Source organism: Solanum dulcamara, chromosome 6 (genome assembly GCF_947179165.1).
Source record: "Solanum dulcamara chromosome 6, daSolDulc1.2, whole genome shotgun sequence".
Classification (NCBI taxonomy): Eukaryota; Viridiplantae; Streptophyta; class Magnoliopsida; order Solanales; family Solanaceae; genus Solanum; species Solanum dulcamara.
Genome location: NC_077242.1, coordinates 12,120,239 through 12,137,066, shown reverse-complemented (window position 1 = coordinate 12,137,066; position 16,828 = coordinate 12,120,239). Strand labels below are relative to the sequence as shown.

Sequence of the window (16,828 nt, the reverse complement as noted above, 5' to 3'; positions counted from 1 at the left end):
GCCTATTAGAACTAGGGCTTGTTCATGATTATGGTTAAAGAATCAAATCGAATCACAATTTGAATCAAAAATAAATATTTGGTTTAGTTTGGTTAAGTTTGATTTTAAGTTTTGAAAATCAATACTATTTTGGATTGGTTTTGATTTTATTAAATATAACCGCAAAAATAACCAAATCGAACCAAAAAATTATATATATAAATTATTATATATTATTCATAAATAAATATAAATACTTTGTTAAATTTTAATTAACTTAAGTCTTTAGCTTTGTCATTTTCTCAAACCCAACGCTTAAATTTGGTATATAATTTTGTTGTGCCCCTTCCCCAGATAGTTCCTCAATTATTGAGCTTGAGATTATTATTTTGTTATAAAGATTTGATCTTTTGATATTCGGTGTATAATGTCTTTAGTATTTCTCAACTAAATCACTTTGTTTGTATAATAATAACTCTAGTATTGTTTAATTGAATCCACAGTAGCATTCCTATGGATTGTTCATGTAGTAGGTGTTTGTGTTTATCGAGATGCATATTGCCCTCAACAAACTTATCATTTTCAAACCCAAAAAACCAAATAACCGAACCAAATCGATAATTTTTTTTTTGATTTGATTTGGTTTGATTTTTGGAATTTAAAAACCGATTAAATTGATTTGATTTTGATCCTAATCGAATCATGAACACCCCTTATTAAAACTGTTTAAATATAGACAATATTAGAGATAGATGTTTTCTCACCGCAAATTAATTAATAAGAAATTTGTATTGTCAAAATATGATTTTTTTTCACTTATTTCTCATTGAATCAGTTCACTGAAAATATGCATGGTTTGAAATAGATTTTCACTGAAATATTGTGAAACTTTCTAATTTTTTCATATGAAAACACTATTACTGTTTTTTTTTCTTTTCTCACCAATTCAATAAAAATATTTATAAAATAGCACTCAACATTTATGGGAAATATCAATGGAAAAATAGTAACTTTTTTTAGTAGTGAGGGGTGATCATGAAGTTTTATTTTTGCTTTTCTCCTTTGATTTGAGAATCAGGTCCTTAAATTAGTAATTGCGAAGTAAACTAGTGGTTAAGAAACTAAACTAGAACTTAAAATCTTAAATTAGAGGTGAAAAAATCTCATTCATTCCGCTAAATACTTCAACTCGAAAAAAGAATAATGCATAGTGACTAATAAAAGCGCATAACGTCGATTTAGTACTATAATATTACTCTATGCATGCTTAGGAACTAACATAAATCGCTAATCATGGAGTTAAAAGTACATTTATATAAAAAATCAATCTCAATAGTTAAACTAAAACTAGTAATTAAAGACTAGCTAGCTAGATGCAGAGCAGAGCCACCTTAGGTGAAGGATGGTCCGGTGAACATCCTTCTCCATAAAATTACATGATTTATAAAGGCTAAACATTAATTATATATATATATATATATATATATATATATAATTTTACACTCCCTTAGAATAACTATGAAGAAAATTTACATACTTTTCGCTAAATTTCTGATTCCGCCTCCATCCAAATGTTTTCCACCTCAAAAGGTTATTTTAGAGTGACTCAAAGTTTGAAGGAGAAAAAAGTAATTTAACATAAGGTATATAATGTGCAGTTTGCAAGATGTGTTGGTAGGTGCATGAAGTACTTATTACTTACTGTAATATAAAGAAAAAAACTGATGAAACTTTTTTCCAAAATAATGGAACATTCCTTTATTTAAACAAAGCATCATTAGTCTGCCAAAGTATCTTCCAAACTCATTGGAGAATAAAAACACTTTTTTCCCCATTATTTCAGTTGCCTTTTCTTTTCTTTATTCATAGAAGAGTAGCAGTTGAAGTAGAAATAGAGAGAGAGAGAAAGAGATGACAAAAATAGCTTTCCATCAATCAATTACACAAAGCTGCAGAAATCATGTTACCTGCCCTTTGAGTTAAAGTTCTTGATTTGCTTTCTGGGGTTGCTCTCAAGTTCTATATATATATATATAGAGAGAGGCAAAATTATTATGGGTAAGTTACCAAATCTTTCAGTCTCTCTGTATTTCTAGGTTTATCACTTTCTTTTTTCTTTAACTGGCATGGCTTGGCTTTCCTTTTTTTTTTTTTTTAAGTCTCTGTGCATATATACTACTAGGAAAGTTTTAATTTTTATGTGTTTTTTGAGGTTTAGACAAGGAATTTAGATGATTTTGTTTGAGATATGAAGTGGGTTTTTTGTATTATGCAGTAATGGGGAATGTGAGTGGGAAGAAGAAAGAAGAAGAAACTGCAGAGAGATCTGGAATCAAGAATCAAGAACATGAAGAGGAGGAATCTATGGAGTATGGCCTGTTCCCAGATTCCATGGCTCAGTCTCCTCCTCATAACCCTAAAGCTTATCATCACTCTCCTTTGATTTTTACTCCACAGGTAAGAGGCTCAAAACTACAAGTGCTACAGTGTATTTTTATGTCAGTTAGATTGGCATTATCAAGATACATTTTTTTTTTGTTGTTTATTTTGTTAGAGTGGGTTAGAGTTACACATTGATCGTGGAATGAACCGGTGGTATGCCTATATTGATTTGGGCAAACCCCCCTCAAGTGTCATATATTAATTCATCCTAGACTTTGCACCGTTTCCTTGTTACTTGTTATGAGCCCGTTTGGATAAAACTAACTTAAAACCCCTTTTTAGCTTTTGGACGTGTTTGCCTAATGCTAACTTTAAGTCATAAAGTTTTTAAAGTCAGTCAAAAATGAAAAGTTAGGATTCTAACTTTTTTTTTCCTAAGGGCTTAAAGTCATTTTCTTCGACCATAAAAATTACTTTTATATAACCCTTATGTTTTAACTAAATTTCCAAACTACCCTTTTTATTCTTTTAACCCTGAAATTCACATCATTTTTCTCATTTAAGCACTTTTATCCAAACATTCAACTGCTTATTTATAAAATAACTTTCAGCGCTTCAAAGTTCTAAAAACAATTCATACATAAAAGTTATTTTTTTTAAGTCCATCCAAACGGGCTCTATATTATCTTCACTTCCTCCTTTTTTGTACCTAGATTTGTTGAACTTGAGTGGAGGGTCATTCGAAAACAGCCTCTCTACCTTTACGAGGTGAGGTAGTGGTAAGGTTTGCGAACATTCTACCCTCTCCGGACCTCACTTGTGGGATTTCATTGGGTATGTTGTTGTTGTCGTCATATCTTTATATGGTAAGCGGGTCTAGTCCATATCCATTTGAGCTTCTGGTCCATGCTTCAGTTGGGCGTAGCCTGGAGGTGGTGTTAGAGTGGTTAGAGTACCACATTAGTTGGGAAATGAACTGGTGGTTTGCTTATATGGATTTGGACAATCTCCTTATGAGCTAGCTTTTGGATTGAGTTAGATTCAGGTGTCGTAGCTTTACCTGTTGAACCTAGTGTTATGGTAAGTCATTGGTATTCTTTTATTTGGGGTGAAGGTATGTTATATGTATGTATATCTGTTTCAAGAAAATCAAGTCTTCTATAAGTACTGTAGAAATTTTAATTTATTTTTTGGCAGTATATTTAAGAAGGAAATGCTAAATTGTTAAAAGCTCTTCTTGAACTAGGATTGTGTTGTGAAGAATATATTTGGTAGGTGGTATTTGCCTGAAGTGGAGGAAATTACTTTTGGAGTTGGGAGATTTAAGTGGCAGTAGTATAAGATTCTTGCCTGTTGTACAAATTTTGTGGGGTTAATGTGTTGTGTCTGGTACGTTAATGGACACACAAGAAAATCATTTGGCCATTTGTTAGTTACATAATATGGAGGGGACCAACTGACACAATAAATGCGAAGCATAAATATATGCCTTCTTTATTTTTTTACAGCTCACTGGTTTCAATTCCTCAGTGGAATATTTAGTAGAATTCAGGTATTGAAACTTTCCTCTATGTTCACTTAGATTCCAACTATTCATCTTTGTCGAAACTCTATTCTGCAGGTTCCAGTTTTCCCCTTACAAAGGCCAGATGAAATATTAATGCAAAATCAAAGTGGTAACATAGTGCAAAAGACAATGGAGTATGGGGATATGCCTTGTGAAAATGGGATACCAACAATGATCACATGGAGTCATGGAGGACATGAAGTTGCTATTGAGGGATCATGGGATGGCTGGAAGACAAAGTATGCCTGATTGATTCTTCTTTCTTTTGTTGTATTCTGTCTCGTAAGCTTGTTAAAGAAGTGATTTCACTTTTTATAATAGAGATTACCTACAAAGAACAGACAAGGACTTCACTGTCATGAAGGTGTTGCCATCAGGCGTGTATCATTACCGGTTCATTGTAGATGGACAATGGAGATATGCTCCAGATTTTCCATGTGAACGTGATGATACGGGAAATGTGTTCAATGTCTTGGACTTGCAGGTAACATTTTGTGAACCATTCTGATTTTAACTCAACACTCAGTGTGATTCATTTGATCTCCTTGCCGATATATACCACAGTAAAATGATCACACATTTTCATGTGTCAATATGACTGGTGAGACGTTAGTTGTGAAAGCATAAATTCTTATATGCTAAAATATTTAAGGGATAAATAGTCCTGTCAAGAAGTGACAAGATTGAGATACTGGGATAAGGTCTGAAGTTAAAACAAGTAGCTGAAGATAAGGTTACAGTGCTGCTTCCTGAATCCAGATCTTGTCATTATCTGATGCAGCTATTTATTACCTGTTTTGAGGGCTAATAAATTTTGTTCTTTCAGCCTTGTGCCTTTCAAGCTTTTCAACGGACATAAAAAATTTCACCATCTAATGTATGAATGGTCGTTATATTACTTACATGTACAACAACATAGCCAGTGTGATCCCACAAGTATATCACTCACATGTAGACCAGAAAAATAGATTAACAGAATACTGGCATCGTTTGTTCCTTTTGCTTATTGCCAAAGAAGGTAAAGAAACAAAAGCAATATGAAGAGGCAAAAATGAAAACTCTAATGTGCTTAATCTGTTATACTGTAACTTTTGGTCATAGCATGCTAATGAGATGGTATCATCTGGAATATATACTACTTAAAATTGAATAGGATTCAACTGTAGATCTGTTATTGAGAGTTTTGGATTTCAAAAAATGTGCAATGAATACAATTGCCTAATTAATCTTCTGAAAGAGAATTTGATTGCGGAGGCCAGGTAAAAGCATTAGCAGTGGCTCTATGGCATTGTCTGTTATTTTCTTTTCTTTTCCTTCTCTGTATTTTGTAAACTCTTGTAAGCTTTTAAACTTCGACAAATAATAATGAGGATTTCCATTTTCACAGGCCTAAGCTTGTTTCTGTATCCTTAGTTACTAAGATGTAGTGCTGTTAGAGCTCAATTTAAACCAGGCACGCCACATTGGAAATGGCATTGCACAACCGTACAGTTGCAATGCTCGAAGACTGGAATTCTTTCAGATTTAGTTAATTCGTAGTGCTTCCTTTGTAAAATGCAAGACAATTTGGTCACTGTCGCTAATGTTGGCAAGCAAATCTAGGTGACCTCTCTGTACACTGTTACTTCTAACGTTATTAAATCCGGAGAAATTCAGCATAAGGTACTCTTGTTGAACACTGTCACCTCATGCAGTCAGTTCTTAATTAGATTTGACTTCCTACTCCACATGAGACTTTTGATAATTTGAATAACACACGTACTAATTTTTCGAAATTCTAATAAGGGAATTTCTTATTGTGCTGAAGGTTCTACTTCTTGCTTCCTATGATGAACCATCAAGGACAATAGTCAACACGGAGCATGTTAATTATCTCTGGCTATTGCACTGTCATGACATTTTCTTTTCCTATACACAACATAATGATTCTACTTTTAACTAATATGCTATGCAGGATATTATTCCAGAGGTCCTAAATAACACCAATATGTCAGAAGCACCTCCTTCCCCTGAATCAAGCTACAGCAGTGTGCCTTTCAGTTCAGAAGATTTTAACGAAAAACTACCTGATTTGCCTCCTCTGTTACAACAGACACCCCTGGACCAACCGTCTTCATCTGCTGGTAGTATGGAGACATTTCAGAAGCCATTACCAGCAGTATTGAACCATCTTTACATACAGAAAACCCGTAGCAGTCAATCAATGGTGGTACTAAGTTCAACACAGAGATTTCGCACCAAATATGTGACAGCAGTACTTTATAAGTCCTTGAAAAACTTAAAAAAGTGAAAAGCTTCCAAAATTTTCTGGAGTTGGAAGTCAAGAAATCTGCCAATGGAATCGTTTTGAATACGAAAGATGATCTATGTAAGAAAAGGTAACAAAGGTCTCTACCACATGATGGAAGTGTTTTTTTGTTTTTTGACACTCATTCCAATAGTAAGAATCTTAATCCTACCGAAAATGATGATGAAATCTAGATTTTTTTGTATCTTCATGTGATATTTACTAATGTGATGCTTCTGAATATCTGTATGGCAACTATGCCTGTGCAAGACTGATAAAAAAAGGTTAGATTTTACCTGTGTACATGTGTATTGGAATTAATAGAAAGAGACATGAAGCTTTGTTCTACTGTTCAGTGGTAAAGTTTACTGATCAATATATGGCTAAAGATCCAGTGAACATCTCTTTTGCAAGTCTGCAGGATGTGAAACGTTTGCAGCTATAGGTTTGACATGTTCAAATTATTTGTTATCCCTTGGAGAACTCAGTTTCTTCTTCTATGCTTATGGTTGTGGTAAACTCATACGCAAGTATACACAGTCGAACAAGTAATATATGAGGTTAAGTGTTTTATCGATCCACAAGAATTTGTCGAATTGATTGTCTACTTTGAATTTTCACTTTAACTATTCAGCGAGTAACAAACAACTTTGGAAATTTCGTCTTGTTGTACTACTTTACTAGAATTAATATGAAATTTAACAAGAAGTCAAAAGACTTTGTTTTTAGATGAGAGAGATCCAGGGTCATGGTAATATAACAATCCGGTTGACTTATCAAATCATAGGCTTAAGTGTTTTCCTGAGTTACTAGTTGTAGGTTGATTATACTTTATTAAGCATTTTGCCAACAACTCTTAAGGCTATTCGACTATTCCTAATACTTATATTTCTATGGTCGTTGGTCGATAGTAAAGTGCATGTGATATGTCATTTGTAACAACTGAACAAGGATAACATGTATATTCCTATCCATGTTAGGAATCATTCCCCTTTTCCTATAAGGTTCACAACCAAACTCTACTTTTTCTTAATATGCACGCAAATTATTATTTTTTAATTCAATTTACGCCCCACAGATAGTATTCGATAATTGGCCAAAAGAATTAAATAATGAAGTTGAAGAAAAAGTAAATAACTCATTATTGAAAAATCTATATAAAGTACGATTATCAAACATCAACCTTCATGTTGATACCACAACACTAAAAACTGTAAGTTTAGCTACTCATGATTCTATTACAACTTGTGACGAACCTAAAAAATTTACCAAGTTGGTTGAACAAATGAAGGAGATTTTAAAAAAAAAGCAACTAAACTAAATTATATTAATTAATATATAGTAATTATTATTTAATTAATAATTTATTTATTAAATAAAAAATTAAAATAAATGGTTTAATCAAAATAATGAGGCCAAGCACACAAGAAAAAGAGTAAAATAATGTATTGTGTTGTTGTCTGATTTCAAACCCAGGACGGACCATCTTACAAAAATGAACCACTTTGCCAGTAGACCATAGGCTTTCTTTTGGTCAAGTGGAGTCAATATTTTATCTATACTTGTATTTTTCAGAAGACAAAACACACACACACACATATATATATATATATATATATATATATATATATATATATTGTAATTTTTTTCACGGGTTCATATTGAACAAACTCATTCTAAGCTTAATCTTAGCTTAGACTGCTTTGTTAAAGCAGATTTTAGCTCAGAAGAAACAAGGAAAGAAGAGAGAAATCAGACGAAGACGAAGAAGAGAAATGTGGAGAAAAGAGAGAGATGAAAATATCTTTTTCATTGTGTATTGTGTGATGTACCTCATTACACATCAGTGTATATTTATTAATACACAATACTCACAACAGAATCTTAACAACTAATCAGTTACAACCAACTCACCCAATTAACTAACTAATTGGTTTTAACAGATAATAGCAAAGACAGAAATGCCCCTAGCTCATACTCCTTCACTTATAACACTCCCCTTCAAGCTAGGTGGTGTAAATATGTTCAACACCCCTAGCTTGGATAAGAGATATTCATGCTGAGCTTTAGGCAAACCTTTGGTTAGTATGTCTGCTGGCTGCTGTTGAGTTGGGAGATAGTGTACTTGAATTAAGCCTTGTTGCAGCCTTTCTCTAATAAAGTGACAATTTATTTCTATATGCTTGGTTCTCTCATGATACACTGGATTGGCAGCAATCTAAATCGCAGCTTTACTATCACTATACACCTGTACTGGCATTTCAACTTCTGCTCCTACTTCTTTTAACAAACCCAGTAGCCAGACCAACTCTGACACAGTTGAGGCCATGCTTCTATATTCAGATTCAGCTGAGCTTCTTGACACTGTGGATTGCTTCTTGGCCTTCCATGATATCAGTGACTCTCCAATTTTTATCATGTAGCCGGTGACTGACTTCCTGGTTAGAGGGAAAGCAGCCCAATCTGCATCACAATATGCACTAACCTGGTTGTTTGAGTGACTTGAGAGCAGTATGCCGTGTACAGGTTGTCTCTTTAGATACCTGACTATTCTTAGTGCAGCATCCATATGAGATTTTTTTGGTTGATTTAAGAATTGACTCAGTGTCTGAGTACTGAAGGATATGTCTTGCCTTGTCATGTTGAGATACAGTAGCTTACCTATAAGCCTTTGATATGTTGATTGATCTGTTAGGGGATCATCTGATTCCTCTTGATTCTTGTTCACATGTTCATCATATTGTTTGGATGTCAATTTGATATTTGCATCCATTGGGGTGCTTGCTGGTTTAGCTGCTGACATTCCCACTTCTGCTATGAGTTCAAGTGTATACTTTCTCTGATGCATAAGTATTCCTTCTGTGGACCTTGTAAACTCAATTCCAAGGAAGTATTTAAGCTCCCCTAAGTCTTTCATCTTGAAGGCCTTTTGTAAGGCTTTCTTAGTTTCTTCTATTAGCTTCAAGATGCTGCCAGTGATCAGCATGTCATCTACATACACCAGTACTATAGCAACTCCTTCTGATGATTTGTTGATGACCAAAGAGTAGTCATATTGACTCTATGTAAACTTCAGTCTTAGGAGGGCTTCAGTGAGTTTTTGATTCCACTGTCTTGGGGCTTGCTTGAGACCATACAAAGACTTTGTCAGTCTGCACACATTCTCCCCTTGACTGACAAAATCCTGAGGAAGTTGCATGTAGATTTCATCTGTTAAGTCTCCATGTAGGAAAGCATTAAAGACATCCATCTGATGAATGTGCCATTAGTTGGCTGCTGCAATAGATAAAACAGTCCTCACTGTCACCATCTTAACCACTGGAGAGAAAGTCTCTGTGTAATCAATTCCTTCCTGCTGGCTATACCCCTTTGCAACTAGCCTGGCCTTAAATCTGTCTATCTCACCTGTGGATTTATATTTGACTTTGAAAACCCACCTGCATCCAATAGCTTTCTTGCCTGCAGTGAGTGGAGTAATCTCCCAGGTATGATTGCTCTCCAGGGCTTGGATCTCTGCTTGCATGGCCTCAATCCACCTAGGATCTTGATTGCTTCAGCATAGCTGGCAGGTTCTGCCACAGTGGATGTAGCTGCAATGTAACATTAATAAGAAGGGGATAGATGAGAATAGGAGACATAGTTAGATATAGGATAAGGGACATCTTGAAGTGTGTTGAAAGAGACAAAGTCCTTCAACAAGGCAGGGGATTGTTTAGATCTTGTTGACTTTTTAGGAAGCTGAGAAACTACTGTAGGAGGCTCCTCAAGAACAATTGAAGCAATATGTAGCTGCACTTCAGCTTGCTCAACATCTGCATGTATAGAAGGCTGAGCAGGAATTGGTGAGACAACAGCCTGGTAAGGAATTGGTGAGAGTACAAGATCCAATGTAGGGATAACTGAATCATAAAGAGTATCTACAAACAACCTCTGATGTGTAGACCTGTCATCTGTGGCAAATGGGAAGATATCTTCCCTAAAGAGAACATCTCTACTCACAAAGAAAGACCTGTTAAGCAAATCAAATAATATATAGCCTTTCTGCACTTCAGAGTAGCCCATGTGGACAGCAGACCTTGATCTGGGCAGGAGTTTATCATGCTCAGTGAGATTTTTTGCAAAAACCAAGCAGGCAAATGTCCTCAAGTGGGAAAGACCAGGTTTTACACCATATAGTTTTTCATAAGGAGATTTAAACCCAAGCACACTACTAGGAAGTCTGTTAATAAGATAGGAGGCAGCTAGGACACAGTGACCCCAGAACTTAATAGGAATTTTACCTTGAAATCTTAGTGCTCTTGTGACTTCAAGTAAATGTCTATGTTTCCTTTCAGCAACACCATTTTGCTGAGGAGTGTAGGGACAAGATTTTTGATGTATGACACCTAGTTCTTTAAACAGATTAGCACAAACTGAATTAACAAATTCTGTACCATTATCAGTTCTTATTGCTTTGACAGCTTTCCCAAACTGAGTCTGAACATACTTCAGAAATATTGAAAGTGATACACAAACATCTGATTTTTGTTTAAGCAAGAATAACCAGGTCATCCTTGAAAAATCATCAACTATTGTAAGAAAATATTTGTTGCCATCAAAAGTAGCTGTATTGTAAGGCCCCCAAAGATCAACATGTAACAATTCAAAGCAGTCAGTACTTTTGATACTACTAGAAGGAAAAGTAGACCTGGTTTGTTTTGCCATTGGACAAACTAGACACTTAGAAACTTGACACATAGTGTGTTTAGTCAGAGTAAACATTTTTGCAAGTATTGTTGAGGAGACATGGCCAAGCCTTTGATGCCATAACTCTAATTTAGTGACATGAGAAGAATCAACAGCCAGAGCAGACTCCTTATTGTTGCTTTGAGATAACTGTCTCCACAGCAGATACAAGCCCCCTTCTTTTTTACCAACTTCCTTCACCTTTCCAGTGTAAAGCTCTTGGAAAACACAAAAGTCAGGAAAGAAGGAGACTGAGTATCCTAATTCCTTTGTTATTTTGCTGACAGACATCAGATTATATTTGAACTCTGGTATGTGAAACACATTAGTAATAAGGCTTCTAGTTGACAAGCTTCATGAACCAGTGTGTGTTACTGGTGTGGTACTTCCATTTGGTAAGGACACCTCCTTAGGAATATCTAGCTTTAACACAGACTCCTTATTCAGCATATCCAAATTTGACACCATGTGGTTTGTTGCACTTGTATCTACAATCCAGACATCACTATTTTTAGTGACAAATAATGTTTTACCTGCAACATTTGCTTTATTTTCATCAGAGGCAGTAACTTTTGAGTGTGAATGTTGATTCAGCATATTCAGAATTTGATCATACTGATCTTTTGTGAATGTGCTGGCTGCTATTGTGTTATACTGTGCATTGATGTTCCTTTCCCACACTGATTTGTCATATACATTGGTGTTCAATCCATAAGAGAAATGAGCATGAGCAGGTTGTTGACTGGTACTTGAGTCAATATATGTAGTGTTTGCACTTTGTATCTTTTTCTTTGACTTAAAATCTGGTGCCCAAAGTAGTGATGCCTGCAACAACAGATTTTTGATTTTCATCTCCTACTACCATGGCATAAGCCTGATTAACAGTTGGTAGTGGATCTATCATAAGTATCTGGCTTCTAGCCTGATGATACGAATCATTAAGTCCCATTAAAAATTGATATAATCTCTGCCTATTCAGGTGAGCAACAAAGCCTCTGGACTTCTCACAGTTACAGCCAGGTGCAGGTACTAACACCTCAAATTCATCCCACAAAGCTTTTAACTTTGTGTAATATGCAGAAACTGAAGCCGTCCCCTGCTGCAGAGTTGTAATTTCTTTATGCAAGCTGTAGGTCCTTGAACAATCCACTCTGTCAAACCTTTCTTATAAACCAGTCCACACATCCATTGCACTTGAAGCAAATGCAACTCCACTGAGCAAACTTTTTGACATTGAATTCATCAGCCACGACAAGACGATAGCATTTACCCTCTCCCACTGACTCCACAGTTCCTCACCATACATCTCCTTTCTGCATGTACCATCAACCAGCCCTAATTTGTTTCTTCCTAGTAGAGCTAGCTTAATCGATCGGTTCCATAGAGTGTAGTTCTCCACACCAATCAACTGAAATGAGATAATATTGATTCCACTTACATCTGTAGGACTTAAGAAAAGAGGATGATTGTAATCAATACCTTGCCCAGATATGAAATTGTTACTTTGATTCGGCTGAACCCGTTGACCTAGGGTTTCTTTACCTGTCATATTTCAAGAAATTCCTTTGATTTCTGTAGTTGTAGGAACGATCTAAGCTTCACCTGAGCTTAGACCTGTATATCAAAAAAAAAACTTGATGAATCTGTGAACCTAACTCGGCTCTTTGACTCAAAAATCGAATGTCTATCGCAGTAAATCACTGCGATACAGGCTCTGATACCATGAACAAACTCATTCTAAGCTTAATCTTAGCTTAGACTACTTTGTTAAAGCAGATTTTAGCTCAGAAGAAACAAGGAAAGAAGAGAGAAATTAGACGAAGAAGAAGAAGAGAAATGTGGAGAAGAGAGAGAGATGAAAATATCTTTTTCATTGTGTATTGTGTGTTGTACCTCATTACACATCAGTGTATATTTATTAATACACAATACTCACAACAGAATCTTAACAACTAATCAGTTACAACCAACTCACCCAATTAACTAACTAATTGGTTTTAACAGATAATAGCAAAGACAGAAATGCCCCTAGCTCATACTCCTTCACTTATAACACATATGAACCCACTTGACACCATCTAGATCCGTCCTTGATTACAACCTAAAGAATTCATGAATAACACGTGTTCAATGATCAAAATGAAAAGAATATAATGAAAATCTACTAAAATAAAGCTCTTCTCCCTTTCTTTGTGTTCTAGTCTTGATGATCCACTAAAAATCGTGTTTATGATGAATATATAGGGTTCCTTAACCAGCGATCTTTGCATTGCCGCCACGCAACCAGCTCTACTTGGCGCCTCACGACAGGCCTTTTGACCAGCAATCTTTTTTCCTGTTTGGGGCTTGGCACTTGTCCTCCGTCGCGGCGTGTTGAGCCTTGCCTAGCATGGCACGATAGTACATTTTTTTTTTATCATATTTTGATTTTTTTTCACATTTAATCCCCGCTCTTAGTATTGCACTTGAATTAATTTTGGGTTGGTGATTATTGGATTCTATGTACTCACACGTTAAAGCTCTATTAAGCTTTTTTTTATGCTCAAACTCCTTCACTTTCGTCCTACACATCAAAAACATTCAACTCAAGCGTACTTCATAAATTCAATATTATACCCCAAAAAATTTTAAGCTAAGACCCGAGCCTTTTTTCTTATTCATATAGTCTGAGCCCGATGACTTCTAATTGTATATATGTTTTAGGATCAATTCTTAAGTATTTGAAGTGTATTAGAGGTGAATTAGGGCCCCAAGGAACTTCTAGTACTAAGTCAAGTTCAAAGATCATTTACCAATTGAGTTTTCGTATAAGATCATATAAGGGTCAACCTCAAATGACCATATCTCTCAGAATATTAAGAATTATGTGTCTCTTGACCTATCAAATTAAATATCTATGTGTCCTCTTTCCAACGCCACTAAGTTTGCCTCATTTGGAGTTTGGAGTAGAAAGTTATGATCGTTTTAGTAAAGCATGTACAGACAGGACAGTTAGGCGAGCTCACTAGCCAATTTGGCGACTCATCGCATAGCTCTGTGATACCCCAACTTAGCTCACTGAATGGACCTGAAAACCTTCACAAACTGTTATTTTAGGCGATCTAAAGCACCCTTTTAGCGACTTACTTAATAGTTCGGCGAGGAGACCTCTAGCTCGCCAATTTGGCCGACGAGACTCATTAAAATATCATTCTTTTAATTATTATGGTTTTCTTACATTTCCAGAATGATATTCTTGACCTTTTACCCTCAATTAACTTCCCTAAGTCTATATTATCATCTTACAACCTCCCCATTCATTCCAAATCCTCAGACAAATAAAAAATTCACACGTTTTAAGTTATTTCAAGAGGAGAAAAAACTAGGATTCCAAGAGCATTCGTTGAGTTCTTCAAAGCTCTTCAAGAATCTAATTCTTTCAAGTATGTAAGGCTAAACTACAGCATGAACCTTGTTCTTTCATGTGCCCCATGATTGTGATAGGTTGATTTGTGAATGAATTGAGTCCCCATGATTGTGTTCTTGAGAATGTTTCTTTAAATTTAATATATTTTACATAATATTGCAAAATTGATGTTTTCTACAAACTTGTTTCTTCCACAAATGATTTGAACTAATTATTTCATAAACCCTAATAGTATTTTGACTAATATTAAATGTATATGTCTATGGATTGAGTCTAGAGCCTTGAACTTGTGAATGCATGATTGTGATTGGGATGTGAGCACGATGATAGTCTTGATAAAACTTGATAGTCCTTTATATCTTCATAATTGAATCCAATTGAATGGTCTCAACTGAATGTTGTCATAAATGATTGTCTCAACTACTCTTAAATGAATGATTGTGAATGATTGGAAGAATGTTTGGTTGAAAGGATTGATTGGATAGAACTGCTGAACTCATGAATTGATGAGAGTCTATATGACACTTATTGATTGGTTAATTGGATTGATTGTCTTATGAGCACTAAGTCTTGGGAGGAGTATTGAGCATCGAATTGGGAAAGAGTAAGTAATAACTCAAACTCAATAACTACATCGCCAAACGTAGGATAGGATTGAACGATTAAGTCGGATATTTCTTTATTTTATTGTCCTGAAAAGATAGGACTTGATTGATTGTTGGAGGTTGGTTCGTCCTTTAACTTGGCAAAGTATTGGATGGTTGTGGCAACAACAACGAACTTGTTGTACGATCACTGGCATTCGAGGCTACTCTTTGGATCTTGGGATTCTACATGACACCAACTGCTATGAATATCCCTATTTCAAGACGCACGGGTTTGCCGTAATGCTAAAACTATGGCGAATGTATCTATCGCTCATAAGCTATTGTTGTCGGCAGTGGCGGAGCCAGGATTCAAATTGAGGGGTGCCAAAATATAAAGTAGTAAGCACACAAAAAATCAATAAAATAAATTTTACTAATGAAAGAAAAACATAATCACATTATTACAACCATACTTGACGCGGTTTCATCTCTTGAAATGTTTTTACAATAACATCAATAAAAATGTTTTTAAAACTAAAAATTAAGTCAATTGGATTCAAACAAGAAACTCCATGAAGCAAATCAATAGTCACCTCATTAAAATGATCATTGAGTTTTTAAAGTTGCCAATCAATAATCTTACAAAATACTTCAACATGATAATAATGTAAGACTGTATAATCAGCAGGTTTACGCCTTGATCTTCCAGAATTAACATATGGCTCATCAAAATTAGGTAAAAAAAATGTTACGTTTGTTAAAAATGTGGATATCTTATCAATGAGTGCATCACATCCATCATCTCTTAGTATTTGCAATCTTCTCTTTGCTACTTCAACTAGTAACATAGCATTTGCAATATCTTGTTCTTTCTTTTGCAAAGATTTATTAAGCTCATCCGTGATTCCTAAGATGTCTCTCATCAAATGCAACATAAAAGCAATATTAAATGTTTGACAAGCTTTGAGATATCCTGTTGCCTTAGTTGTTTCATCTGTAGAATATGCATCAACAACAAGTGAATCAAGAACATCAATAATAGAGCCAAACATAAAAATAAAATTACTAAAAGATTTGTAGTGAGATCCCCAACGAGTATCAATGGCTCTTATAAGACCAACTTTTTGATGCAAATCAGTACCGATTATAAGCTCTCCCATATCTAATGCCTCTTGAATTCTTTTCTTTTGAGAATCTCGAAATTCATCCATACGCTTAAAAGAAGCTCCCAACACATTCAAAATATTTGAAACCAATAATACAAGCTCTCCTATTTGAATACATTTTTTATAAACCTCAACAAGAGTTTATTGAAGTTGATGAGCAAAACAATGAATAAAGTGAGATGAGATACTTTCTTGCCTAATCAACATTTTAAGTCCATTCATCTCGCCTTGCTTACGAATTTCCCTATTATAACATTATCCACGCACGTAGGATAGACTCAATGAATGTTGAGGAAGTACATTAATAATTGCCCCTTTAAATAAAGCACTAGTATCTTGAACATGTACAATATCAATCAATCACTCCATCACAAATCTCATTCGATCAACATATCATAAAACAATAGCCATTTTCTCCTTACGTGACACATCAAAAGATTCATCAACCAATAAGGCAAAATAGTCACCATTTAATTCCTCAATGATAGCTTTGATGGTTTCTATCTTACATGCAACCACAATATCTTTTTGAATCATTGGAGAAGTCATTTGATCATTCTGAGGATCACATTCCAATATATAATCATGAATTTTATCACAGTGTTTCGCATACCATGAGAGAATTTTAAGAAAATTACCCCTATTAAGTGAAGATTTAGATTCATCATGACCTCAAAATGCAAATTCTTGATTCAAAAGAAGTTTTGCTACATCAATTGAGGCAGGCAA

At 34.9% G+C, this 16,828-nt stretch overlaps 3 protein-coding genes across 5 annotated transcripts; 1 reads left to right on the top strand and 2 right to left on the bottom strand.

Annotated features, from left to right (window-relative positions):
• Window positions 1–1,749: 1,749 nt before the first annotated feature.
• On the top strand, window positions 1,750–6,564 carry LOC129892152 (SNF1-related protein kinase regulatory subunit beta-2-like). Of its 3 annotated transcripts, none has more exons than XM_055967702.1 (5): window positions 1,750–2,037; window positions 2,255–2,436; window positions 3,983–4,167; window positions 4,250–4,412; window positions 5,883–6,564. In XM_055967702.1, exons 1-5 carry the CDS (start codon window positions 2,034–2,036, stop codon window positions 6,216–6,218), a joined length of 870 nt encoding a protein of 289 aa, XP_055823677.1. In that variant the 5' UTR covers window positions 1,750–2,033; the 3' UTR covers window positions 6,219–6,564. The 3 variants fall into 3 exon arrangements, with proteins under 3 accessions (XP_055823677.1, XP_055823678.1, XP_055823679.1); XM_055967703.1 differs by lacking the exon at window positions 1,750–2,037 and adding an exon at window positions 2,058–2,075; XM_055967704.1 differs by lacking the exons at window positions 1,750–2,037; window positions 2,255–2,436 and adding an exon at window positions 3,022–3,913.
• A 1,869-nt stretch (window positions 6,565–8,433) lies between these two features.
• On the bottom strand, window positions 8,434–9,201 carry LOC129892706 (uncharacterized mitochondrial protein AtMg00810-like). Its single transcript, XM_055968283.1, has one exon. It carries the CDS (start codon window positions 9,199–9,201, stop codon window positions 8,434–8,436), a length of 768 nt encoding a protein of 255 aa, XP_055824258.1.
• A 6,349-nt stretch (window positions 9,202–15,550) lies between these two features.
• LOC129892705 (uncharacterized) lies at window positions 15,551–16,144 on the bottom strand. The gene has a single exon (XM_055968282.1). The coding sequence runs from the start codon at window positions 16,142–16,144 to the stop codon at window positions 15,551–15,553; it is 594 nt and encodes a 197-aa protein (XP_055824257.1).
• Between the last annotated feature and the right edge of the window lie 684 nt (window positions 16,145–16,828).

Excerpts from the sequence above, each read along its gene's own strand:
- LOC129892152 (XM_055967702.1), top strand. Across the intron at positions 4,168-4,249 it reads TGGGATGGCTGGAAGACAAA|AGATTACCTACAAAGAACAG; the intron begins GTATGCCTGATT and ends TTTTTATAATAG. Across the intron at positions 4,413-5,882 it reads TCAATGTCTTGGACTTGCAG|GATATTATTCCAGAGGTCCT; the intron begins GTAACATTTTGT and ends TATGCTATGCAG.
- LOC129892706 (XM_055968283.1), bottom strand. The coding sequence starts at position 9,201 with ATGCTGATCACTGGCAGCATCTTGAAGCTAATAGAAGAAACTAAGAAA.
- LOC129892705 (XM_055968282.1), bottom strand. The coding sequence starts at position 16,144 with ATGGATGAATTTCGAGATTCTCAAAAGAAAAGAATTCAAGAGGCATTA.